The 27279-nt window shown below is 43.9% G+C and overlaps 2 protein-coding genes across 19 annotated transcripts in view; one reads left to right on the top strand and one right to left on the bottom strand.

Annotated features, from left to right (window-relative positions):
- Positions 1 to 16046, top strand: part of KIAA1217 (KIAA1217 ortholog) — a 356974-nt gene extending 340928 nt beyond the window's left edge. For 9 of the 14 annotated variants that reach the window (XM_064704110.1, XM_064704108.1, XM_064704111.1 and 6 more), the window contains 7 exons: positions 4184 to 4338; positions 4942 to 5088; positions 8303 to 8422; positions 11298 to 11375; positions 11482 to 13152; positions 13607 to 13729; positions 14431 to 16046. In XM_064704110.1, the coding sequence (XP_064560180.1) occupies positions 4184 to 4338; positions 4942 to 5088; positions 8303 to 8422; positions 11298 to 11375; positions 11482 to 13152; positions 13607 to 13729; positions 14431 to 14925 (2789 nt within the window). In that variant the 3' untranslated portion in view covers positions 14926 to 16046. Of the gene's footprint in view, positions 1 to 4183; positions 4339 to 4941; positions 5089 to 8302; positions 8423 to 11297; positions 11376 to 11481; positions 13153 to 13606 lie in introns of all 14 variants that reach the window. The other 5 variants (XM_064704118.1, XM_064704120.1, XM_064704112.1 and 2 more) reach the window with 4 other exon arrangements.
- A 4489-nt stretch (positions 16047 to 20535) lies between these two features.
- ARHGAP21 (Rho GTPase activating protein 21) overlaps positions 20536 to 27279 on the bottom strand; it is a 111976-nt gene continuing 105232 nt past the window's right edge. For all 5 annotated transcript variants that reach the window (XM_064704103.1, XM_064704101.1, XM_064704105.1 and 2 more), the window contains 5 exons: positions 27084 to 27209; positions 26850 to 26891; positions 26414 to 26519; positions 24635 to 24666; positions 20536 to 23118 (listed from right to left, as the gene is read on the bottom strand). In XM_064704103.1, coding sequence (XP_064560173.1) covers positions 21385 to 23118; positions 24635 to 24666; positions 26414 to 26519; positions 26850 to 26891; positions 27084 to 27209 — 2040 coding nt within the window. In that variant the 3' untranslated portion in view covers positions 20536 to 21384. The remainder of the gene's footprint in view (positions 23119 to 24634; positions 24667 to 26413; positions 26520 to 26849; positions 26892 to 27083; positions 27210 to 27279) is intronic.

The raw sequence follows: 27279 nt of genomic DNA, 5'->3' as shown, positions 1-27279 counted from the left end.
GGCAAGTGAAGCACTGAAGCTGCATGAGGCAGTGAGGAGGATGGAAGGTCCCCATTACTGGACAGAATGGTTTAGACTAGCACTGAACTAGAATTACATAGGTAGAACTACTTAGAGGTAGCAAGATGGTGAGATGCCCTTCCAGTCCTATTTCTTTCACCATTTAACATACAAATCCATGTCTGAATTTATTCAAAATCCAAGGAGCAAAAAAGATGCCTCAGCCAAACCTTGGATTTATCCCATTAGCCAAACACACATCAGCTGTAAAATTCTTACTCAGCTGCATATGCAAGTCCATCCAGCTCAGTCTCTGACAGGCAATTGCCGATGCTGTGTGTGGGGAGCACAGAACCCAGCTGCCTTCTGCAGTCTGCTAGGAGTATTCCAGCACCCCCATGGGATTTCAAAGGGAATGTCCAAATCTCCTCCTCTTCGTATCCATTTTGGAACTTTATCCAGCAATTCCTCTACAGTTGTACAATTTGCTTCCTCTTGCTGTGGCAGCAAGCTCCCATCTTCTGAAGGAGCTTTCCTTCATCTCTTTTTAACTGGTATCACACCAGCTTCACTGGCTTCCCCATAGCTCTAATATCCTTCAATTTGGTAAACAATAGCTCTTCATTTCTTTCATAAAATCATGGAGGCAGTGGATAAACCTTTATCATGTCCTGGAGCTCTCCTGGAGTGGGAGTGGGCAGCTCTCCTGCCCCACAGACTTCAAACTCTGAATTTCCAGCCTTTCTGGTCCCTCCACCCCAGCCAGCTGCTCCCTCCCCCAGAGGCTAGATTAGTTACCCTTGTTTAACCCCACTTTGTCCTTCTGGAGCTCTGGAGGTCAGAGCTGCCTGCTGCACTCAAGGTGTTGGCATGCCAACATGGTAAAAAGCTGAAAAACAATGCCCTAGGGGTTGTGCAGACAAATTCATATAGAATTTGGAAGGAGTGTTTTCAGATCCAGCATTTTGTTCTGGGTGTACCTTTGACACTGCCAAGTTTTGTCTACTTGGATGTTTTGCAACATACATGTTTAAATAAATTCTGTTGAACCTCATAAAATAATTTTAGAATTCTGGCACCCTTCAGTGAGATTACTGGCTATCAACACTATTAGCTTGTATAATGTGTGGCATAAATAGAAGAAGTCAGTGAAAATAAGTACCATATGGGTGCAGTGAGCTGTGACATCTTAAAAAGTGCAGAGCACAGTAACTGAGAAGTTTTTAAGTTGCATAGTTAACTAATCCACTTCTAAAGTAACAATTTTGCGCAGTGTGCAGCCAGCAGATTTAAGAACAAGTTTTATGAGATTGAGACATTTGCCTTCTGTTGTGCATAATGAGTCCTACAATAGTAACATAAATAGAGGAACAGCAAAACTTTCCCTTAATATCTGATTAAATATCTCACATACCACTCAGCTCTTCTATGACAGGATGAAAAGTTCAGTTCCAGTCTGCTGTAGACTTGAAAACTGAGCAGCATAAGAAAATACAGACCACCTATCTACCAACACAATACGTAAAAAAATTTGGCCATAAATGCGCAGAGCTCATTGACTCAACTGCAGAACCCAGAAAGATCATGTTGCCAGATTGTGTTGTCTCATCCATTCTCCACACAGAACCTCTCCCAGTGAAGAAACTTTTTTTGTCTCTGCAAAGCACAAAGCAAAGTAAAATCACACACTTTACACAGTTTTCCACATGACTCTGTAAACATTTCTTTAATGTCTTGACTAAGACATTGTATCAAGACTGTTCCATGAAAAATGTAATTTTTTTCCTAGCATGTACATTAGAAATTGGTCTCCTTCATCTCTCTTTGTGCCTTCATATGTGAGAATGCCCTGATTTTTGCAAGTGGTGAGTGATCAGTAACTTCCATTAAAGAGAGTTTATCTGACTGCAGAGTCTGCCTCAAGGCAGGCATTATTACTTAGAAACCTTTTGGATTTGTTTTGGTACAAGTAGAAGTCTGTATGGTGAGAGCAATTAGTTCCCATCTCTCTGTGCCTGTTGAAAAATTCTGCAGTTTAGTGAAACACCTGGTGTCAAACAAGTCCCATTTTGTTCACAGAAGTGCTTAGCCCTTTGGCAGCAAAGAAGGTTCCATAATGTGAAGGTTTTGTTCATGCGCAGTCTCAGGCTTAGTGAGTTAAATTTGTTCATTTATTCCTTTCTCTTTAAATTTGCCAGAGGGGGAAAAAAAAACCAGAATAATATCTTCCCTACATTTTTTTTTCCTCCTAAGTTTTTTTTCCCCTTCCCATTTATATTGGGGAAATAGAATTGCTTAGTAAATTGAATGGCAATCCATCTTTGAAGTTTTATGTGCAGCCTAGTGTCACTGCACTGACATGAGCAAACCCCATCACAGCCTCTCCTTAGTGACTCCAGCTAAGGGATGTGAGAGGGATTAGCCTTCAATAACCAGTGCACCTGCCACACTCAGTGGCAGTATTTCTTGCCTGTGTTTTTATCTCCCATTTTGAGGATGGAGATGGATAAGTGTCTCAGAGATGTGAATGAGATGGTAGGAATCATGTTTTCTTTGTGCCTTCTGTGTCTCTCATCCAACCTTGCTCTTATTAAGTGTGAGGAAAAACTTGGAATTCTTGCAATCAGGGTCACTACCAGTTTGAGGGTAATGGGTTGTGCCCATTAAAAGGAGTAGGGATTTGCAAAAGCCCTACATCATAGTCTGCTAAAGAACATCTTAGAGAATTACTCTGATTTTACAGCAGAAGTACATCTGATGTAATTAAAAACTGAGTGGTGTGTGTTGACCAAAAAAGTGGTCTAATGTAAAGTGCATCTGGAAATTCACTCCTCTTGCAATCTGGCGAGTGCCAGATAACCAGGGAGGGAGATAATACAACTGAGCATTTCTTTAAGCTTAAGCATTTCTTTAAGCAGCTTCAAAGAATGTTTGAACTAAGAAGGAAACAAAGATGAGACTGGGTCAGACAAGGGCTCCATCCAGTTCCCAGGGCTAGCTGGAATGTTGGAGGAGCCTGACAGAGGCCCAGGAGTGGGCAGTTATGCAATAATTTACCCAGAGGGAACACTTAGCCCTAAACAGCTGGGTAATCCCAAAAGTAGGATGTTTTGTCTTTCTGGATTATATTTATTCCACTGTTTATATAACGCTGAGTAGCTACAGAAAGGTCATTCTTTTGCTCTTGGAAACAAACACTGTAAACAGCAGTGTGAAAACAGAGGCTGTTGCCATATTTATGATGCTTAGTCTGTTAGCAGAAACACACAGGGACAGGTCGTGAGCTGGGTCATGCTGCTTCTGGAAATAATGCTGTCCAGGGACAGCTGGTGGGGCAGCATCCTCAGGGGCAATGCCAGTTTGCAACTACTCTTCTCTAGGAAGACTCTCCTCAGAAAGCAAGGACTGGCTCTGCTTGGCCTTTGCATTTGGTATTTGAATCTTCTTGGCTTAGAAAAACATGTGTAGGTCTCTTATATGGTAATTCAAAAGCAAAACTCTGCATTCCTGGAGTTATGGCAAGTTAAGTGAAAACAAATGCTCCCTAAGAAGAGGAGCAAGTGCAGTTGCCTCTGGTGATCCCCTGCCCTGCTCAGAGATGAGAGGACTCAGTGAAATGCAAGGGTGGCATCTCCAGAGTTCAGTCCTTGTGTGAATTTAGCTAGGTTGTGTCCAACTATGAGATGGACAGAACTCTTCAGCTCCTTGCGCCTTGCCTGCAGCACCTCCCAGGCAGAGCAGAAAGGTGTGCTGGTTGCTTCAGAATTGCTGAGAGCAATGAGAAGCCTCCAGGTCTCATTGTCTCCGTGGATCTCCTTGCTCTCAAAGGAGGCTGGGGTGCCCTGTCTGTAAGAGGCACCCAGAGCCTTTGCCTTACCTGCTCCTGCACACTGTGCTCTGCTATCCCAATTGTACAACAATGGCTACACCCACATACAGTGGCCTGGAGGAGATGAGTTTTGCTGAAAAATTCTGGGGGAAGTGATCTGGTTTCTCTGTGCAAGGACAGCACTGTTTACTTTCATTCCAAGTTACATTGATTACCAAATGTGATTCTGTTCGTATATTCAGCAACAGAACCTTTTTTCAGACATTTTTTTCCTTTCCAGTGGAGGCAGGTATGCAAATACTGTTTTCCTCTCCTTGCCCTATGCTTACTTTGTGCTGCTCTGTTTACCTGCAGAAGAAGCTGCTGATGGAGAGCAGGATAATGAGAAGCTGAGCAAGTCTCCACCTCCTCCACCTCCACGGCGCAGTTACCTGCCAGGGTCAGGACTGACCACAACCAGATCAGGAGATGTCATCTACACAGCCAGGAAAGAGGCTGCTGCCCTCAAGGTTTGCTGATTCACACTCTAGGCAGCCAGACTCCTGAGGAGGGGTGGGGAAAGAGACAAGACACAGGCTTGGGCCTATAAACCACAAAATAAGTTGTGGCAGAGCTGTGTCCTGGAGAGCTACTGAAACTGCTCACCAGGATGCACTTCTGTTAGGCCAAATGAGCAAGTAAGATTTGATCAGTTCTGTTTACAGGAGTCTTGCTGCTCTTATCTCCTAGCAATGCAGCAGGCAAGTCACAGGCTGCTTTCATTTAGAGTGGTAAGAAGATTAAAAATAAAAAAACAAAGCATGCCTTAAACAGATGGGGAAGATCGGGTCAGATTTGAGAGTGTTTTTACAGAAATGTTGCAAATTAGTTTCTTTGGGCTTGTTTTCCCCATCTGTTCTGGGGAAGGAAGTGGTGGGAAGTCCAATTTAGGAAGCTTTTTAATCTGTGAAAATATAATCACATCAGCAGTATTGGTTGCTTTTGAACTGATGAAGTAGCAGGAAGAGGGGCCTTGCAAGAGAGGAGTTGCAGTAGTGCTGAATTTTGGTGTTTACTTTGCATCAGGAGAGCTCAGCTGTGTTATCTGTCTGTGCTCTCTCATCCCCTTGTAGGAGTGCAGTGAGGATGCTGGGCAAACAGCACAATCCAAAGCCCCTAAAGAGGACCAGGCACTGTCTCGGAGCACAGGGCATGCTGTAGCAGCAGCTGCAAAAGATGAAGAGGAAGAGGAAGGGGATAAAATAATGGCAGAATTACAGGTATGCATTCCTTTTGGGTTGCACATGAGGACACCTGTGCTCAATATCACTTCTAAGGCCTCAGTGCAATTTCCAGCTCAGAACATGAAGGAAAGTAGGTCTGTTAGCCTCACCTGGTACCACTTTGTGCACTGAGTGGTCACTTTTTGGAAGTACTACCTAATTTTGTCCAAGAGGTCTGGAGCTGAGACAGTGGTCAAGAATGCAGTAGCTGCCACTGGAGAAGCCTGCACATGCAAATGGGACAAGTAAAACATTGGTGTGCATTTCTCTGTTTGTCCCAGGCCTAGTATTGTTCACTAGTACCAGACTGGTCAGGTGCTAAGAGCAGTCATGTGTGCTGTCCTTGGTGGGAACAGAGAATAACTGGGTCTGCTCCTGGTGGGCTGTGCTATGCTCCAGTTTCCCAGTGTTTGAACACTGAGACATTGCCCATTCCCTGGGGTGTGACTGGTACATCACTCTGCCAGTGGCATGGAAGGGTGCTCTCCTGCTGGTCCTTCACTTGGCATTGTGTAGGACAGTTCACTTCAGTGATGAAAATGCTGCAGTAAATGCCAACTATGCCTGCTACCATCAGCTTCAGCCTCCCAGGGGCACCCTCTGCCCTCTGCCATGCCCACCTGAGGAAGGAAGACGTGGACCAGCCTAGCTGGCTGTAACTTCTGGTAGTTTAGAGCACTGTCACAACGTGAGATGATCCCTGCTGTCCACCTGCCAGCAGGAGGGTTGGTGCTGCCCAGGGGCATTCAGAGCACAGGAGATGTGGGCACTGGGCTGTAGCTGTTAGGTCTGAGGGATGCACCCTGCTCCTTCCCTCAGCTCCCTCCCACCAGTGCTGTTTGCAGGAGTGAGAGCAGCAGTTCACCCTTGTCCCCCCGTGTGCTGGTGACCAGTGAGGCAGCGGGGCTGGGGACACAGGGGTTGTCACAGCATCTCTGTCTCCAGGAGCCACCTTTGCCTTGCAAGTGGGGACAGTGAAGTGGAGGTTAAGGTATGGAAAGGGGGCTGAGGGAAGCTGAGGAGGAGAAATAGGCATGGGAATGGCATTCAGCAGGGAATGGGTGTTTAAATGCTAGCTTTGGGAGCTAGCAATACTCATTTCAAACCAATACCAAATACCAGGTATATTTTAGATGCTTAACAGAATACTGTGTTTTAGAAGGGGCAGATTGCCTGGTCTGAGAGCTACAGGCTCATTAGTTTGATGTCAGTCATAGGCAGAAAGATGGAAAATGAGATATGGAATTCAATCATTGAAGAACTAAAGGACAGATATAAACAGCTATGCCAGTGAGCACAATGTAATGGAACAAAGGCAACAACACTCTTTGATCAAGTAACAGGTTTGACTGCTTCAACTGAGTTGTATACCTGTAAACATTTTGGTAAGGCATTTGATCAAACATTATACAAGATTCTTATAAAAATCTGGCACCTCAGAGTATACAAAAAAAAACCCTATTGCAGCATAATTGGGACCTGTCTGCTTTTGAAATCACTGACCTTGATGCAGGTGTTTATAGACAGGTCTCATAGAGAGCAGCAACAGGCCCAGTATCTCTCTGTATTTTCATCAAAAGCCTGGAAATACATTTAAAATCCTTACTGTGTAAAATCATCCTAGTTCAGATCAGTGAAGTATGACAGCAGAGACATGATAGCAATCATTTAATGGTCATAATGCTTTGCTGAATAAAAAGTCGCATGAAGAGCAACAACATATTGGACAGGCCACAACTGCATGCCTTGGAAAGAAACAGGAGCTGCAGTAACAAGTTGACAGGAGCTCCCAGGTCAGTGATGTTGCCACAAAATTGTGTCTGCTTCAGGAGTAGATGTGAAAACATGGCGTGTTTTTATGTCTGTGTGCAAGATCAGTGAGATCCACACTGTGCTGCTGCATCCATGACTAAGTATCCATGTGCCTCCCATCTGAAAAGCCTGTTAAGAATATGAAGGTTCAGAAGAAACTTGAGTGCAGTGTGAAGATTTTTAATGTAGCCAGAAAAAGCATCATAATAATCAGTGACTGTAGCACAAGCTATTTGGAGACTATTACAGATATTTCAGAGCAAAGGTTAGCACCTTTGGCCAAAGGGAAATAGCTTTTTTGACACTTAAATTCTGAAGGACTTTAAGGATGCTTTACTCAAACCCACATCACTGATCTCACAAATGGGTAAGTTGGGGAAAAGTCCATATCCTCTATTGTGAGGAGCAAGACTATTTTTTCTAGTAGTTTCATGTCATCTTAGGTACTCTGGTCTATTGACACATACAAACAGGATGTAATGAAAAATCCAGAAGGAAGTCTACATCCTGATTTTTTGCACTGGATTTTTTCTGTTATCCTTTTCTAATTTTGCATAAACATGCAATACATATGAAGAATACAATATTTAAAGAACAGGCCTGATTCTAGGTTGGGATCAGGGCTATTAGTTTTATGAGTTGCCAGGAATCAAATTTCCCTACTGTATGGTACAACAATGGAATCTTACTGCATGTCACGGTGTGCCTGACTCCTGTGAGCACTCCCTGCTCTTTGCTGTGCCCTGCCTGCACTGCATAGTGATGGTGGCAGTGATAGTTTTACTCTTCCAGATCTGGGAGCCAGCTGGATAGAGAAACTCAAAGGAAGTGAAAGGAGGAGAGCAGAATAAATGGCTGGAAAGTCTGGGCCATGACCTGGAGGATGTGGGATGAGAGGCCAGTGCCCACAAACCCACAAGCTGGGACAGTCAATTTATGGCTCATTATCAAAGACTGTGACAAAGGCACATTTCCATGTTTAAAGTTTTAATTACAGTTTGTGTGGGAGAAGTGGAATTATGTAAGTCTTGCATTATCAGCCATGAGGAAATAGGTGCTGCCACGAGCCCCAAGTTTGTCATGGGCTTCCTACTTGAGTTAGGATAGTCTGTCGCACCTCTGTGGGTCTCCATTGTCTGCAAATTCAGAAATCAAGCTTGTCCTCCTTACAGGGAGCACTGAGGTCAGCATGGTGTTAGAGTCTTGAGAGGCTGGAAGGGATGCCCTGGTTCTCTGTATCTGATAGTCTGAAATCTCTATTATTATCTCATGAGCTTACAGAAAACATTGTTGAGCTGTGACTGTTAAAAACAAGTGCTCTCTTTGTAGTTGGTCATCTCCAGATATTTCTCTGTTAAAGTTCTTGGTCTCCTGATAACCTGTAGTATTTATTTCCTAGGCTTTCCAGAAGTGCTCTTTTATGGATGTAAACTCAAACAGTCATGCTGAGCAGTCCAGAAATGATACACATGTTAAAGACATAAGGCCTGGGACTTTAATGCATCACAAGGAAAAGAAGGTAACAAGTGGCAATTGTAGACATGCCACCCGGTCTTGGCATAACCTTCTTTCCTTCAAAACTAATCTTACATCCTGTGTCCTGTTCTTTTTAACCCCCACCCACCACTGCCCAGCAGTTTCCTTCCTTCTATCTCTGTATGGCTCAGAAATGCTCATACAGAGCTCTGTATTAAACTGTATTTTGTGTCTCATCAGCAAGAGTACAATGGTTGCATGAAGCTTTATCATTCTGTGACATCAAAAGAGGATCTGTCAGTTTCTGTCAGAGATGCTCATACTACTTAGAACATCCTTCCCCAGCTGTTCTGGTGATGGATGGTGAAGCATCTCTCCTAAGCTTGAGGGGAGTTAATGATTCCTCTCAGTCTCTAGAGTCAATTTGAGAATGTGTGCTTTATTTTGTTTCATTTGTTGGTTCCATAAGTAGTTGTTAGATATTCAGAAATCCCATTCAGTTTATTGGATGACAGAGTCAAAGTGGATAGGAGGAACTTGCCCTTATGCTGAAGGGCAATGCCCAAAATTCAGCCATGGGACAGAAGAGGTGCTGTGTGTCTGGGGCTCTGGGCAGGTCAAGGTTAAATTTCACAGCTGTGCATGGACTGGAGTTGCCAACTGAATTGATTTGACTTAGCATGCAGCCAATGTGCAGGACAAGAAAAGGACAAAAGTACTTCTGCCCTTGCAGACCTTTTTTATGTATAATAATAATGAGTTGCATCACTGCTGGGTTAGGGGGTTGTGCAGGCAGGACAACTTGTCAGCCAAATGCCACTTTGCAATGAAGGTGGGTATGGTGGGGGAGGAGCAGAGCTCTTCAGCACAGCATTTCAACCTTCTCGTGCATTTTGTGTGTGTGTGCAAATGCTGCCAGGTCAGGGCATTGCACTCAAGGACTTGTTTTGGAGCTGCCCAAACAGCAGTTCTGGTCTAAAGCTGCACACAGCTGCCTGGGTGAGGGTACAGGTCCCTTGGTATGAAGGAAAAAGGACTAACTGTTCTGTGTCTATGACAGTGTTATAGAGGAAAAAAAAGTGTGAATTCATCCTCATTACTGCTGTTGTCAGGATGAGAAGATCATATTGTTACATGAAATCCTGGGTCATCACTCAGGACACTGCATATCCTGTAGCACAAACATTTCTTTGAAAGGTGCTGCCAAGTATTTGCCATAAACTGATATTTATTTGAATAACACAGAGTCCAGGAAATTAAGGTTAATGAGATCTGGTTTTGTAATCTGACATGACAGAGTGTTTATTGGCTTTAAATATGGAACATTATGGTCACGATAAAATCATTGAGGAAATGAGTTTTGTTGTGGTTTTATTTTTTAGTAGAAAAGCGGAAGTTCCTAAAATAAGACACCTTGTACAAGGACACTGTGAGGTGTTTCACTGGTGCTTGGAACTAGAAGTGGAACATGCTAAAAAAAGATACACAGTCACCATATCCAGAGGCAGCAAGTGCCTTTAAGTAGCTTGGCCTAATTCTGGGGGGTCTGACGTGTTTGGGACGGGGAGATGCTGAGCACTGAGCAGGTCAGGGCCTGAGGGGATCACAAGCCCTGGAGTTTGGTTCCCAAAGTGCCTCTCAGCACAATGTGCAGACTGTCAGCCTCCCACCGAGGCCTTGCTGCTGTGCTGGTTTGTGTGAGAGCTCTTCCTCATCTGGAAACATGAGGAAGCAGCTGTTCATCCTTGTACTGCTGAACAAACCTTTGTGGAAGTGTGACTGTGGTGTATGAGTGACTTTTTTGCTTCTGTGTTTTGATTGTGAGTAAAGTATTTCTGTAAAATCCTCCAACAGTTCATAAGAAAATGTCACACAAGGTGTAGAAACCAGACCTGGTGAGGCTCTGTATGCATGGGGCGTGCATGCACGGCCAGCCTGGGCATTTCTGCACTGTCACTCATCCATCTCAGTTGGGAGAGCAGTGCTCCTGACTGTTCTGCATGTCTTGATGCTCACATGAGTATAATCTGTCCTTCTGCTGGGTTAGGAGTCAGCTCCTAGTCTCAAGCAAGCAATGTCAGCATTGTTGTTTTTGGTTCACTGCCTTCAGGCACTTGAGGCCAAATGGCTTTCCTTCTTGGTGAGCTGTCTTTTGACTGTAGATTTCTCTCTTAGTCACTGTCCTGGTGTCTCCTCAGGTCAGTTCTTCATCCTGATGATTTGTGTTTGTCCTAAGTTGTCGCTAGCACTTAAACTAGACCTCAGAGAAAAGCCTGGTGTTAGGAAACAGCATTTCCAGGGGTCCTCAGTTGCAAATAAAGAAAAAAGTCCCCCTGAAGTTTCATTGCTGGGAATAAACATACTCATTTTGAGCAGTGGATGACCTCTCTGTTTGGTGTTTGGCGTTTCTGCTGTACCTGAGTGTAGCTCAGTGTTTCATTCTGCACTTCCACAGGCACCACAGGGTGTCACTGGTAATTCTGATGGAACACTTCTAATGCAGCAAGGATTTAGAAGTGCTCAGACTAATGAATGTAATGATTCTAATTGTGATGGAGCAGCACTGCTCAGGTGTGACCAACATTAGGAGGAGCAAAATGTAACTTGAAAATCAGCTTTTACTGGTATAAAACTTCCTTTCAAGGCAAGCCAGACTGGCTGTCAGCCCTTTCATATCAGCCTCCTTTTGATGTGTCCCAGCAGAATGTGATCAGATACTGTGAGACTTTCAGCTTCAATCTTACAAAACCATGGTGAGGCTGGGGGGGGTTAGCAGGAAGGTGAACAGGTCATGGAGCACTGTGTTGGAAATAAGGTAATTAATGTGCATATTCTGGAGGCCTTGTTAAAACAAGGTAACATCCCATCCTGACCTAATGCATAGCACAAAGCAGTAACATCATGCACTGTTCTGCCAGAATTTGGAATTTTGCCCTGAAGAAAGACAGGAATCAGATGACAGCTTGAGACATGTCTCTGCAGCAGTAAATGGAGTGGTGAGTTCACGAGGTCTGCGCTTCCCCCGAGATTAATCTGGGGAAAATAAAAGTCCTGTAAAGATAAAAGCCCTGAATAACTGAGTAATCCAACTTTCCCCCTTAGGTGTATGGGGCTACAACAGGATCTCCCACAGATAGTGATCATCCTAAAGAGAAGAGGGAAGGGAGAACTGAAGAAGAATTGGGTTCTGATTCATCCAGTACAGCTGACAGTAAAAGTGGCTTTTCAATGAATGACAGTCCTACACTTAGCAAGGGTTTGTTTGTAGACAGTACAGACTATTCTAACAAACACCTTCAGAATATGAGCACAAACCTGTCTGGTGTCAGTTTACCAGAGGAGGACAAACGAAGAGGGGCTCAAGATATCTTAGGATCACATTTTCCAGCCGCTGAGACTGGAAAACAGAAGCCAAACTACAGACTGTCAAGAGATGCTCCCCAGGGTGAAGCCTTGCAGAGCACAGGCAAGCCCACGCCCATCAGCAGCGTTGCCCCTCTCCTGAGGCACATGCAGGAGGCTGCGGGGCCTCAGCCTTCCTTGCAGGAGCAAGAAGTTTCTGCAGGCAGCTACAGTCAGGTCGTGCTGAGACCCAGAGTGTCCAGAGCAAACAGCGTGAGCAGCACTGAAGAGACAGACTCTGCAGCCAGCTCTCCAAGTGAAGACACCCCACCCACAGAAAACATTGCCTTCATGATTACTAAAACAGCTGTCCAGGTGCTCTCCAGCGGGGAGGTTCACGACATAGTGAGCCGGAAAGGAGGAGATGTGCAAACTGTCAACATCGATGCCAGGAAGGATGTGGCATCGGAGAAGGGCATCCCTGAGAACACAGACAGTGAAGAGCCAGTGGTGTGTCTGGACAAAAAGCCTGTCATCATCATTTTCGATGAACCCATGGATATTAGGTCAGCCTACAAACGGCTTTCTACAATTTTTGAGGAATGTGATGAGGAATTGGAAAAAATGATGACAGATGAAAAGATAGAAGAAGAAGAGGAGGAGGAAGAAAATGAAGCACATGAAGTCTCTGAGAAGCAGAAGGAAGAGTCACCAGTAGCTAATGACAGAAAAGCAACCACAGAGCATTCTGCAGCTCATGGTCCCCAGGGGCCATACCTATTTAACCTTCGGTCTGACTCTGCAGAAACCAGACCTCCGGCAGAGGAGGAAAGCACAAAGACAAATTTTAACAAATACCGTCAGATCTATGGGCTAAACACAGATGCAGACTCAGACTCTGCTGATCAGTTGGGAAACAGGCAGGATTCTAAGAAAAAATTTAAATTTAAATTCCCTAAAAAGCAGCTGGCCGCTCTGACGCAGGCAATACGGACAGGAACCAAGACTGGGAAAAAGACATTGCAGGTTGTGGTCTACGAAGAAGAGGAGGAAGATGGGACACTGAAGCAGCACAAGGAAGCAAAGAGATTTGAAATTTCTAGGTCTCAGTCTGAGGAGAGTGATAAAAGTCCTTCTGGGAAGCAAGAGGGCCCCTCTGGAGCTGCAGTGTCCCTGTCCAGGACTGATGAAATTCGACAGAGTACATACAGAACGCTAGACAGCCTTGAGCAGACTATAAAGCAGCTGGAAAACACCATCAGTGAAATGAGTCCAAAACCTGTCCCTGAAAACACATACACCTCTGAGGGAAGCACTGTCCCCTTCTCTGCCCAGATAGTACCAGAGACCCCATCCCGAGAGCATGTAGTGCTGGATGAGAGCCTTGCTGGTGCAGAGCCCCCTGCATCACTCCCAGCCACTTCACGTAAGGTACCTTAGTCCGAGAAATCAAACCTCCAGCTGCTTTCTAAAATCTGCAATAATCACCATTAAACAAGACGGTCTTGTGATTTGTTTGCTTCCTTTCAGGTGGCTTGTTTGGGCTCCCCACGAGGTGTCTAACAGCTAATAGACCATTGGTTTTGGGGGTTTTTTAAAATCTTTGCTGCTGATTGGTGATGGGCAAATGCAGGGGAGCTGGGTCGAATAATCCGCTGTGTGAAATGACAAGTGTCACTGACATGAAATCCAGGCTGATCAGTAGCTGAGCAGTTTTCTCCATGTGATTCTGGAAATTAACACCCGCGGTGTGAAGCTCCTGAACTTTCCCTGCATGTAGTACTGTGGCTTTTTCAGCGCATGGTGTGCAGGCCTCCATTCAGGCACCCTGGCACTGACCACACCTTCTTGTCTCCCCTCCCTGCCCCTCCACTCGTTTCCACAGGGCTCCAGCGCTGCCTCCCAGACCAGCCGGATGCCAGTCCCCATGGCTTCAAAAACTAGACAAGCAAGCATGGAGAAATCAGGCAAACAGCACAAGCTGCAGGATCCACGCCAATACAGACAGGTAGTTTTACCCTAAACCCGGTGTTTGGATGGACATTTCATGTTGTTTGTTTGTTTAAAAACTCCAGTAACTGACTGTGATTATACCAAATATCGGATGCCTGAGGTCAAACTGGACATCCTGGATCCTGGGGGCATGACAGTACTGATCTTTTCACCATGCTTGTGCATGCATGTCTGCAATAAAACACCTGCTGCTTTTTTTTTTTTTTGGTTGGTTGGGTTTTGGGTTGTCTGTTTATTGGGTTTGGCTTTTTATTTTTTCCTTAATTTATTGTTTTTATTTTTTTTAAAACTGTAGTGTTCAGCTGTAATTTTAAGATGTCAACTACCTGTTTACTTTCCATTTGGTTCATGTGGTGGTTCTGTAGGAGAACTGGGAATGTCTTTGCAGGAAGCCCTGGACACTAACCCGCTGGTGTAGGTGGCGGTGGGCGCATTAACCCGCGCGGCATGGCCGACGTAGTGCCTGCTCTGTAACACGTAGGTCGCGCCTTCTCACAAAGCTCTCCTGCCTCTTCCTCTATGCACTCTCCCTTGGGCACTTTGGGTTTTCTACCAGGTCCAGTCCATGGCTGCAGGACTTAGCTCAGGCCTCGAACTGTTAGTTCTGATTCTCTGCAGGGCTGTTTTCCCAGGTCCTGTTGGTTTATCGTGTTACTGGCTTTCTGACAAACTGTCTCCTGACGTCTTTATTTGCAGGCTAATGGAAGTGCTAAGAAAGCTGGTGGGGACTATAAGGCTACTTCTCCTACCCTACCTGCTTCTAAGATCCCAGCCTTTTCTCCCACTTCTGGGAAAAGCAGCTCAGCACCTGCTTCTAGCGGTGACAGCTCTAACCCTCTTAATCCCCCTACTAAAACCTCCATTCCTTCCTCCTCCCTTCTCGCTCCTCAGACAGGTCGCATCCCTTACTCTGCCTCCCTCATCCCCTCTGTCTCTAACGGCTCCTCCAAGTTTCAGAGCCCCACTTACCCAGGGAAAGGTCACCACCTCTCGTTCTCGCTGCAGACCCAGAACGGCCGACCACCCCCTCCTTCCTCCTCTACCTCCCCGCCCTCCTCTGTCTCCCCCCCTTCCCTGAGCCAAGGTATGAAGAGCATCAGGACAATCCACACCCCTAGTTTCAACAGCTACAAGGCACAGAACGGGAATGCCAGCAAGTCCGCCCCATCCACGGTCAAGGAGCCATCCTAGAGGCTAAGCACAGCACAGCTGCCAGGTCACCGAGGCTTTTTGTTCACAGAATCCGCAGCCAATATTTTAACCAGGGAATGTAACCATTTTGTTGTATTGCTGGAGGCTTAATACTAATCACGTGCTAAATACTGAATTACTACACTAGACTAGAGTGAAGCTTTTTGGAAAACAGTTGCTGTTGTAATGATAAAAGAGCATTTTCTTTCTATAGGAAGCAGCACCTCTTAAAAAAAGTGTGAAGGTGTGTGAGTGAACTTGACTGCGTGTGCACAGTGGTGTACTGAGCATGGGGAATTGTATGGTTAAAAATTTACTAAGTTGTTTTGTATAAAGCTATTTTTCATTATGAGGTCTAGAAGTGAACAGAGATATACTAAAGTGTGATTATATTCAACTGTAAAACTGAAACTAAAATATTTTTCTTTTATTTTGGTGTTATTTAGCTTTGTTACAGATTTCTATTTTTGTCAACAAATGTCATGGTTCCTTTCGAGATCTTTTTGCCAAAACATTTTGATACTATTGTAATGTACATTTGAAAGTAGTATGCTGGACAGTAAACCTCTGCACAAGAAACAGAACAAGACTGGTCTAATGTGTGTATGAGGCAACTCAACTTATTGCACTGCCATTCAGATTATATTTAAGAATTTGACAGACAAGGAAAAAAATAAATTGTTTTACACATATAGATAGTTGCTGATTACTTTTTTTCTTAGCTCAATCCACCCTTTTTCCTTCATTTTTATTTTACTGAGACCTGGTAGCCCATTAATGTATTGCATTGTGGATTTTAAAATGTACACTTCAGTACTGTTCTGTATACTAGCAAACTTTTGTACATATCTATAAATATCTATAAATAAATAAATAAATAAATACTGTATGTGGCTGGGCACATAGAGTAGTTTTACCACACCAAAGTTAATTTTTATGCATGCTTAAAAATATATATGGGATAGGGTTGAAAAAGATGGATATCAGTTAAATAGGAGAAGAGCAAGAAACTTGCATAGCTAATGGTTTTGTAAATAAATTTATTTGTATAACACCAAAATGTAATATACAGAACTATGATAAGAAAGATCTTTACAAAAATAAAGGGCTGCATGCTTATATATTTGTATTTTGTTACTAGTAACTTTTCGGATGGGCTCAATTGGCTGTTCAGCTGTTTGCCTGAGGGTGTTAAGCCATCAGGAGAAAACCTGACTTGATTTTCCCTAGATTAAAGCCATACACGGTTATTCATTTCAAAATGGGGTCTTTCAAATTGCTGTCAATAAAAGCATATTGCTGAAACTCCAAGTTAGAAAACCAGCAAGAAAAAAAAAAATCTTTGAGTGATTGAATGAGGTATCAGCCCTTCCAGCTTGAGGTATTCCTGGTTTTATTTCCCCTTGTGAAAGGAGAAGTTTCCCAGAGCATCATTCCAAGGCAGTGCCCTCGGAGGGTGAGAATAACCCCGGAGCCTTCCTCAGGACAGAGCACAGTCTGCCTCCAGCAGGGGCAGGTGCTGCCATCCCCTGCTCTGGCACCAAAGGCGCTGCCCAGCACAGAGCTGAGCCCAGCTCAGCAAAGCAAACCTGAGGCAGGGCCAGAGCACCCACACGGCCCCTCTGCAGCGGAGCCGGTTCCCTTCCAGCCAGGGCAGAGAAGTGGGGCTGGTGGCTCCAGGGCCTGCTCACAGATGGAGGATGGCATTCCCTGACTCCAAAGGGAGCCTGCCTGTCCCAGTGCTGCAGCTTGTTACCAGCTCCCAGTGCCCCAGCACACACAGAGCACAGCTCTGGCTACCCTGCTCCCCCCTCACACAGCCAAAGTGTAACCTCAGGTGAATGAAGGACTGGACACTTCTGAACAACAGTGACTTACCAACAACTGCTTGTCTGTAGTGACACAGGAGGTGTCCCCATGAGCCATGGCTCTGGCAGGCAGGGTCCCTGTGGCTCTGGCACTGCTCCCACAGCTGCTTCTCAGAGCCTCTGCAGGCGAGGGGCTACAGCAGCACATTCTCTCTATCTGGCTGAATTCAGATATGGACAATGATTGTGTAATTAACCAATGACCCTGCACAGTCACTGGTGTGCACGGGCAGTGAGGCTGTGCTGTGCTCACTGCTTGTGCTGGTGATGTGAAGTTGCCATCAGGCAGTGAACTCTACACCCACTTGAGCCTCAGCCACATTGTCACCTGCAATTTTGGTGCACCTGCTCAGTGCTGGGGTGCAGCACCCCCAGAAACAACAACAGGCTCAGCCAGCTCATAACCCACTGCCCAGGCAGCACTGCCAGTGTCACAAGTCAGGCAATGCTTATTCCTTCTCCATCCTGCTTGTCCAGCAATGGAGTTATCAAACACAGGCAGGGAAGAGCTGTACAGAGTCTGCTGCTCAGCAAAACCATCAAGTTTGTAAATAAATTCCTTGGACACAGAAGAAATCAGAACTGGACACTAGTGAAGAACACAGCTTTCCCACTGCAGACTGGTTATGAAAAGCAGTTTTGTGGAGGTGGCTGCCACTGAAGTTTGGGTCAGGCCATGGGACAGGTACCACTGCAAACTGCTCTGAAACCCAGCAGTGAAGCAGCTGCTCACTACAGGAGCTCAGTCAGAGCCAGCCAAGGGCTTCATAGCAGAGTGAGCATCATCTCTGTGTCAGCCAGTTCCTCCTGCAGGGAGGGACTGCAGCGAAACCACACAAGGTGACACAGCACAGAGCCCCTGCTCTGGGCAGGACACAGGTGGGAAGGCAGAGCCAGAGGGGGTGCATACAGCAGGCAAAGGGAGCGATGTGCAGGACACATGAAGTGTGCAGGGCCAAAATCCATCTGATCCCCACTGAAAGGCAGCCCTTCCTGCAGGCTTGCACACTCATGGATTCAATAGCAGATGGTTTTTTTTAAAGTCTCCTGACTGGGAGCCACAGGTACCTGCACCACTTCAGAGTGCATTGCAGCCCAGCTTTAAACCATTCCCTCTCCAGGCAACAACCACACCTCTCTCCAAAGGCTGGCCCAATTAATTGGTTAATTACTATCTAAACGTGAATGGTGTTATGACCTGACTTTGGGAACAAAACCTGAGTTTTTGTAGTAAATGAGGCCACATTTCAAACTCTTTTGTCCTGCCTGACCAAAGTGGAGAGGCTCTCAGAGGCTGCACAGGAACCCAAGGCCCTTAATGTGCAGCTCAGCAAAGAATTTTCCTCCAGCTCTGCAGCAGAACTAAAAAAGGTATGAAACTGTCTGGACTGTGGCCATGTCTTAATTCCACATCAACAGTGAGTGATGCTAATGGGGATCCTAACAAGCCCTTTAAAAATCTTAAAAAGCAGCCACACAGCACCTTCCAGCTACCACACTCAGAAAGGCAGCTCAGACTAAACCACTGATCACCACTGAAGCAGGAATTGCTGTTAGGGAGCATTTAAGAAATCCAAACACTACCATTGCTACCAACACATTTTATTATTTCTCCATCTAATCTCAGCTTATCCTGTCCCTAACAACTTGCAGCTTCACAACTGCAAACAGTCCTCAGATCAGAAGTACTTCCCAAGCTTGTCTGAATCCTTCTAATGAAATACAGAAACAAAAAAAAAGGGACACAAACAGCAATGTTTAGAAATTCTGTTTAAACATAAAAAAACATCCCTGTTTGCTCCATGACCAAACACTGGCACAGCTTGCCCAGGGAAGTTGTGGAGCTTTCATCTGTGGAAATATTCCAAACCCAGCCACAGCTCCAGCGCAGAGCACTCTGCCCTGGCCACACGTGGCTGAGCTGGGGGGCTCAGTGATGCCTGCCCTCCTCACCTACTCCCATCCCACCGAATCCAGCTTCCAGAGAAACACTGACACCCACCTCAGGACAGTCTATTGTGGGCATGCACCTCCCTTCTTGAGTCAATCAATCAGACTGTCACCCTTCTCTTCCACAGGGAGGGGAAAAACAAATCCCCAACACAGTAAAAAAAAGCACTACAGAGAAAGGTCTGAGGTAGCTGCTGTTAAGAGCAGGGCATAGCAACGACTCCTGAAAATGTCTTTTTTCTCAGCTGCCACACTGGCTGAAATTAAGGGTGACCCAAATCTTGGCAGTCTTCAAGAAGCACAAAGAACAGTATTTTCTTCAGGGGCAGCTCAGTAACCTCCTCTCCCTGGTAGATGCTCCCTGCATCTCTCCCGCCAGGTCATGGGTTTCCCCTACATGTTCCATGCTACCAGTGCGGCAGCAGAGAGGAGGCTGATGAGTTTAAATAAATTTGTACCTGCAGCACCGTCAGCCAATACAAGTCATGATTTTTGTGTTTGTTTTCTCAGTTCCTAATTTTTCAGATGATCTTGTGTTCATTTAATACAATTACAGAACAACTTTGTTCTCAAAGACAAAAGTTGACAGCCATGTGTCTGGGTTCAGGAGTAGAATTATCAGTTATCTATAAACACAACAAAATGGGAATTAACCCATCAAAATGGCTGTCAAAGCAGAGGGAGGTGCAGACCCCCAGGCTCCCCTGTGCACCTCCCTAAGTTCACTCCTTCACTGAGAGACCTCTGTGACTTCTGTGGATGCTCAGCACACACTCATGAGATTCTGAGATAGTGATGGGACAAAATACAGCTCCAGTAAAACACAGTGGGTACTCCCTGACGAACAGCACTGGAGGTGTCGCAGCACTGTGTTCTGAAAGCCCAGTAAGATGTTCAGGTAGCCTTTACTGCTACAACTGAAACCAAAACCATCCTCGGTTCCCCTGCCCTTCCCAGAACACAGCTGTTCCTCCTGACACAGCACACCCCAACACTGCCAAGGCACCACCTCCCATCTGCTCCGGGATAAAAGGCATTTTGTTTTGCATGGGGACCTGGCACTAGATGCACCCAGTTATGTGGTGAGAACTTTCACAGAGGTCAGCTGTTGTATCTGGGACTTTTCTTCACAGCCAATTTCTGTGATTTCTCAGAAGGATCAAAACCACGGCAGATCAAAGCTCAGGACTGTAACAGTCACTCGGGAAAGAAATGAGGTTTGCCTAAAAGCACATCAGCAAGCACATCCCAGTACCACAGTTCCTTCTCCCTGCAGTAACTGGACACATTGACAGAGGTTTAATCCCCTGCCAAGAAGAAACAGCTTAGGATACAGGGACACCCAAAGTGATGAACAGCTGCTTTGTTTTCAAGTTGGTGTGGAAGAACATACAATGAAAAAATATAACTGATAGAGTTCATACCCAGATGAGTTTTTAGGGCAGAAAAACATTTTTTTAGTTAAAATTATGAAAAGTCCAAGACTCAAACTACAGTATTGTTCTGCCTGGCAGATACTGATGTTCATTCTGACTTCACAAAACCTGCACATTAAACATAAACCCACTTGCTACATACCTTAGAATCAAATTATGTATAAAAATGAAAATATTTAACCAACTTCATGTCTCTCACCTGCTGACCTGCACAGTGTGGCCCCACAAACAAAAGATTAATGAGAGGTGTCCTTCATCCAGGAGGAACTGCAGGTTTGGTGATCCTAAGTGCAGTTGCTGACTGGAACTTAAACGAGACATTTCAGAACCATTCATCAGAAAGAATTCAAATCACAGAAAGAGTCACCAAAACAATTTTATTTCCAGTGTTTAAGTGGGTATGCACACAGGCATGATACAGGTTTGGATTCATTAGGTCTTCATGCAGAATTATATTCTCAATAAAAGAAACCAGTTCCATCCAGTATCCACTATCTACACGCCTATGTTACAACATTTATATCAAATCTGGTATCTGAAGAAAAGATACACATGTAATATGTACAGTTAAGTTACTTATTTTACAGAAAGATTAGAAATTCAAGTCACATAAAACTCAAAATCTGTATTAAAATTGGAAATATAAAACTCCAATATTTACTGGAATGCCTAAGGAATGGAAGCTCTGTAGCCACCTGTGTTAACATTTGTAAAATGTAATGAAACTCATTAACAGTAAAATGCATTTATTTGTTTGTAATAAGTTTCTCTAATTTAGCAATATGGCACCCTAACAAACCAAATGAATTTATAATGAGGCACTTGTTAGTGACTAAACCAAAAGAACAATTTTCCTGCATACTAATGCCAGGCCAACTCTCAGTCAGAAAACCATGTATACACTACACAGCATGTTGCATCAGATGCTTTGTTCAACATTTGTATGCAGCCATCAAATATACTTTTTCTTAAAATATATATATATACTTTAACTTTAGTGTTCTTCTGGCTGTGGTAATGCACTGTGAAGACGTTCCACAGAGCACATCGATGAAACCAGCCCAAATGAAGGCTGCAGAACAACAACAGTACAGGAAAAAAATATTTATATATGTACACACACACACGCAAACACACACACGCAGAGTTACTGGGAAGTGTAAGGGTAAGTTAATGAATTGCTGCAGTGGACATATCTCCCCATTTCAAAGATACTGGTAAAATCGAGATCTAACCACTTGGGTCCCAGACAGTTTATGAGGATGGGCATCAACTGCTGGGCTGAAGTTGTTTTTGTTCATGCTCTGATAATTTTCACCATTTACCTGGTCTGGTGGCTGAAATGGTCCCGAAGGTGGTGTTCTATTAATTAAAGTCAAGCTGCTGGAAGAGCTGCCTTCATCTGCCTGCATCTCTGCAGATGAGGGCAGCTCTACCTTTGATACCTCTGCTAAGTTAGTGTTCTCAAGTCTGGGCTTTCCAGTTTCACCCGTATTAAGGTCAGTTGTGCTAGTGCGTAAACGTTCTCGTGCAAGCCAGTCCGAGATCGAGAGGTCCTGGGCTGGACATTTTGGCTTCAACCGAGTCACAGCTGAAAGCTCAGATTCTTTCTCTCTGCTTTGACTTGGTTCTTGAGCTTTCCAAGCATTCAGGACACTTATTTCAGCAAAATCCCTCTGCCCTCCAAGTGTGTGCCTTCGCCTGATATTCTTTCTCTTTGCAGTTTCTGCAGAGTTAGCTTTTTGATTCCCAACTCCAAACATATCATCAGCAGATGATTTGAGCCGCAGCTTTAACCTGTCTGTAATCTTAAGTCTCCACGTAGGTTCTTGCTTGTCAGCCTCACTTTTGGCTGATGTAGCTAAACTGCTTGTAGATCTTCCTTTTTTCATGATGTCAAACATTTTGGTCACAGTGGGCAAGTCCTTCTCACTCTTGGCGTCCCCTGACCCCTCACTGTCCGTTTTGTGCCGCGCAGACTTTCTCCTGGAGAGCGTATCGCACTCAATGAGTTTGTGTGAGCTGAACAGTCTGCGGCTCTCTAACTTTGGCGTGGAACTTCCCTCAGTACAACTTACTTCACTTTCCTCAGAGTTCCTCCTGCTGGTCTTCACTGCTTCTGGGCCTTTCCCTTTGGACAGCCTTTCGGCAGCAGCGCTGGTGGCGAAGACAGGGAAGTCGCTTTCACTGTCCGTCTCCATGGGACGCCCTTCGCTGATCAATTCGCTTCTTTCATCATCTGCATCTTCTCCCTTGCTCTCTGTCACTGACTGCACCTCAGGGCTCAGCATACTGGCATCTAAACCAGTCAGATACATCGTAGATGAAGTAGTTGAGTAATCTGAGGTGATGGAGCTGACATCAGCTGCTAAGAACTCATTGTGTTTAATTTCAGGGCTGGCTACTTTTTTGCATGAGTATCTGTGCTGGGAAGCCTGGGAGGAAGTGCTTAGCATAGTGCCAGAGTCAGACACTGTCTCCTCGACCTGGGAAGAAGATTGTGACATAGGCATTTTTGGGCTATTCTTCTGCATGGTTTGCAGACAGTTGATATTTGATGATTTTGTACATTTTTCATTGTAAGGCAGTGAAGGTTCCTCTGTCAGGATATTTTCTTTCTTTAATGACTTCTTTTCATCCTTTACAACATTCACATCTTTTTTACTGCTGTTCTCTTTTTCCTTCAGGACAAACATCCTTTGTTTTCTCCCTATCTCTCTCTCTCTTTCATATTCCCCTTTAGCTGTGTTCTCTTTCGCTGTGTCACCACGAGATTGTTCTGCAAGCTCCTTCTTGAAAAACACATTATCCAACTCATCCTCTGAGCTACTTGGTTGTGGTTTCTCTTTAGTTTTTTTCCGCTTGCGACTAGCTGCTGCAAAAATGGAGGACACAAGCAGTTCCTTGCTATACTGATCTTTTCCAGAACCCCAAGAACCCTGTCAAAAAAAGGGAGAGGGCATAATTAAAGTTAAAAAGCCTGAAACAATTTAAAAACACATCCTAAGCTTCACAGTAGGAAGTGCATCTTCATTCAGGAAACATTTACATGCTCCTTCTGTAGTTGAAATGACATTGCCCAATAAGTCAATTTCCTTCCTGAGCATTCCACTTTTTATCTGAGTCCCTTCCACTTAGCCAAGACTGGTTTGTGTATACTATTTAGTTTTTGACTGATTAATAAAGCAGACACCATTACAGTAAGAAAACCTTCTCAAGACTGGCTTGCAAATGCTTCACAGATGCCTCACAATCCCTCCTCCTTTCAAGGTCCTACCTATTCAAAAAGGCTAATTGCTCCATTTTTCAGTTCATCTTTCAGAATGAGTTTGTAAATGGTGGTACCAATTAATTACTGCCAATAAAATGAATGTTACTCATAACTAGTTTAAGTGTAGAAATTAAAAAACAAACTTCCTCATTTTAGAGGAACTTACTTTTAAAATGGCACAGAAACATTAAAAGTACAAGACACATTATTCCATTTTATGAATTAAAGACTATTTTCAATACTCTATCATTATCACCTTTCCTACTTAGAGCCTCACTGCTACAGGCAGTGTGATGAGGTATTCTGGAAATTGGGCTGTTTTGAGGAAACAGCTGAGCCACCAAACATCCTCACAGAGCAGCTGTGTTGGCATCTCCACATGATGCCAGAAGGATGCTCTGAGTGCTGTTCCCAGCTCCAAGGGGGCATCAGTGCCACAGCTGGAATGCAGGCCAGCACAGAGCTGTGCCACGGCCTCACTGAGGGCAGCTGGGTGCTGTCTGTCAGCCTATGCTATAGACACCCAGTGTTTGAACCACAGCCCGGGAGACAAAGGCCTGTCCACATGAGGGACAAACCACGTGTGTCACATGAGGGCTTTGTCACCCAACTGGGGACTGAACCAACAGCCACGTTCCAGCCTTGTTCCCCCCCTTTGTGAGGAGTTCCTCCCCAGCACAGCAACACTTCTGAGGGAGATTCTGCAGGGCAACCTTTAACCACAGCCTTTGCCTTGCTCCTAGAGGAGGAGCTGTTACCTCCTGAAGAACAGGCTGAATTCTAAGTATACTTTTCTCAGTGAAACAGAAAAACATAAATTCTCTCTGTGAGTTAGTACTATGCCAAGAACAGGGAGCATGCTATATACATTTAGTACATTTTTTTAATATACATTTACCACTACTAAATAAGATGCAAAAAGGGGGTAAGGTAAGTGCTGACAATTGTGAGAGCTTGGAACAAAGCTGTTGCTGTGTGCAGCTGACTGCTTTGGTAGATGCAGCTAACTGCACACAAGTCCTTTTCCATTGATTGTAACACTTCAAAAACAGGTTATGAGAAAACAGTATTCAAGAAATTCTACATAAGCTCTATAGTACACCTGCATTATCAGTTATTTAATAAAGGAAGCATCTAACAGATTTCAGAAGCTTGTAACTATATGATATTAAAAATTTATTTACCTTAGATTTTGCTGAGTCACTAGTAGCTGAATCTGTGGAGAAATTCAAAAAAACTCTGCTCAGTTCTGTACAACTTTTTAATTGTTGCTACAGACAATGCTGGACTTATGAAAAAGACAAGCACAGAACAAGATGTGAAGCAAATTAAAACCAGAACAGAGTGAATAGTCAGAGCTCACAAAGATGCAAGCTGCACCACAGAAAGCCACCGCCATGAAAGGATGCTGTGAATTGTAGGCAGAACCAGCTCAATGATAGGAATGGCAAAGGAGCCCTGTTCTTCAAAATAAAAAACAGAAATACTAATGTTTATTCGATGCTTTAAGGTATACAGCCCCTGCAAAACCGCAGCTGAGAGACCTTTTCAGGATGGCACTGTGTACTCTCCTGAGATTCAGGATACACAAAGCAAAATTGGGGGTCTTTGTACAGTTGGCTTCCTAGCTACAAATCATTGCTCTTGTAGTCATACTCTTTTTGTGAGGTTTTAAAGGAATTAAGTTGTATTTTCTGTGTAAATCCCCAATTATACATCTCTCTCCACCTCTTACTACATACAGGCAAAATTTTATTTTTAAATTGTCTAGATGTCAGCAGCTACCAGTTTTGTACTTTCCCACAAGAAGCGCTTTTATGAAATGAAAAATGGACACCATAGTTTCACTGTCTTGCAAAACCCAAGATTATACAATTATAAAGGGGGTAGGAAGGGGCTAGCACAATGACTAAAAAACATGAACTTGGGACTTTCTCCCTGGGAAGAAAGAGCTGAGCCCCCTGCCACACCCCTTTTTGACACATGGCTAATGCTTTATGACTAGAAAGACTGGTAGACCATACCATGCTATTTCTCCTCAGGGTCTGCTTCAGAGATAACAAGAAACAGCAGAAAAACTTTTAAAAAGTAGCATTGATCTGTTTAAAAGACTCTTAAAAGAAAATTTACAGCACAGATCAACTTGGGTTTTTTTCCATTTACAAGAAACGGGGGTTTCTGCAGACAAGGCAGCTACAGTGTGGGCAACAGTCCTCCTTCTTCCTACAGTTCCAGTTGTCCATCAGTGACATCACAGAATCCACTAATGACATCACCGTGTGATAGACTCCTCCCACTTCGCCTGTTACAACATCAGGACAAAGTGACTGTTTCAGTAAGTGCTGAACAACCCTTTGAAAACTGAAACAAAAGCTACAGACGAGGGATAACATTCGTGGGATACAACATGCTGGGTTAGTGCAATAGAGTGAGGAGAGAAGGGAAAAAGTCACCAAAAAAGAGCCTTTAATGCTTATCCTTAGCCACAAAAGAGGATGGCATTTATAAACAGAAGGAAACCAGCTTTAGTATAAACATACTGCAACATACTAAAGTGTCCATCACTTGACAAAATATAACTCAAACTTTTGCACTGCTAACGTTGGCAAGGAGCAATATTAGAACACCACTGAAGATCAGTCTTTCTGCCATCACAACAAACCACTTTATAGCAGCGTATCTGCTTGACCTCAGGATGATGATTGCATGGATACTGTGAATAAATAAAATACTATGTGCAAGCCTCATCTTTTCATGATTAAATTCCTGTTAGACAAAAAAAGTCTTCCAAATTGTATCATGCATGATTATCAACAATTCAAGTCTTTACGAAATGTTAAATGATCTTTTGGAAAAAAGGAAAACATTTTATTAGTAAAAGAAAATAGGAAGAGAGAGTTACACTGAGTTAACAGAGTAGATTATTCTAGCCTATGGATTAACACTGTCCAGGCAAGAGTTACCTGATACGTCTCCAGGAGATACTCCCGTTCTTCCAATGTTGGTGAGTAAATGATCTATGTTTGGCACTGGCTGAGATTCTACAGTGTTTTCCTCCTGAACTGCTGTCTACAGTTAATAAACAAAGATCTCTTCATCATCGTTTCACAAATAGTTCATTACGATTCAACAGCATTTAGAAAACTGCATTATTCACCTGAAGAACACGAGGAAAGCGTGTCCTATTTTCCTTTATGCTTTTAAAACAAATGCATGGCTTGCTTTTTAAAAAAAGAATAGAATTCATTACTATAAGGATTGGAAAACTATAAAGGTGCTTCTGAAGAGCAAACCATACAGTGACATAGTAAAAAATGTAATACAGGCGTTCTAGAGGCAGCAGAAGCAGATTCTAAACTAAGGCAGTTAGAATACAAGTATTTATGCCGTAATACTTACAAGAGGTTCTTCAGCATCATCTTCTGTGAAAAACCAGTCATGCTAAAAGTTAAAATAAAGAAGGTGAAAACCCCACAGGAAATTCAAAACCCAAATGTGGCACAATCAAACATAGATTTTACTGAAAGTGAGAGTTTGATGGATAAATACCAGACCCAAACTGGCCCAATGAGAGAAAAGCTGTCAGATCTGTGCACGATCTTATTTTTTCAATAATGAAATGCATCCACTTACTTTTTGGATGAGTGTTTCTACAATTTTATATTGGTCTGGCATGTGGGTAACCATGTGTGTCATGTTATCATCAGATGTCCTCACAAGTGTTGGACCAAATACTATTGCCAGGTTTCTTGGTTCCATCTAAGAAATAAAATATTTCCACATCATACATTTATAATGAGAAAATGCAGTAATATAGGCTAAGTATATT

This window comes from Zonotrichia leucophrys, chromosome 2, assembly GCF_028769735.1.
Source record: "Zonotrichia leucophrys gambelii isolate GWCS_2022_RI chromosome 2, RI_Zleu_2.0, whole genome shotgun sequence".
NCBI lineage: Eukaryota > Metazoa > Chordata > Aves > Passeriformes > Passerellidae > Zonotrichia > Zonotrichia leucophrys.
This window is presented reverse-complemented; position numbering and strand designations above follow the sequence as displayed.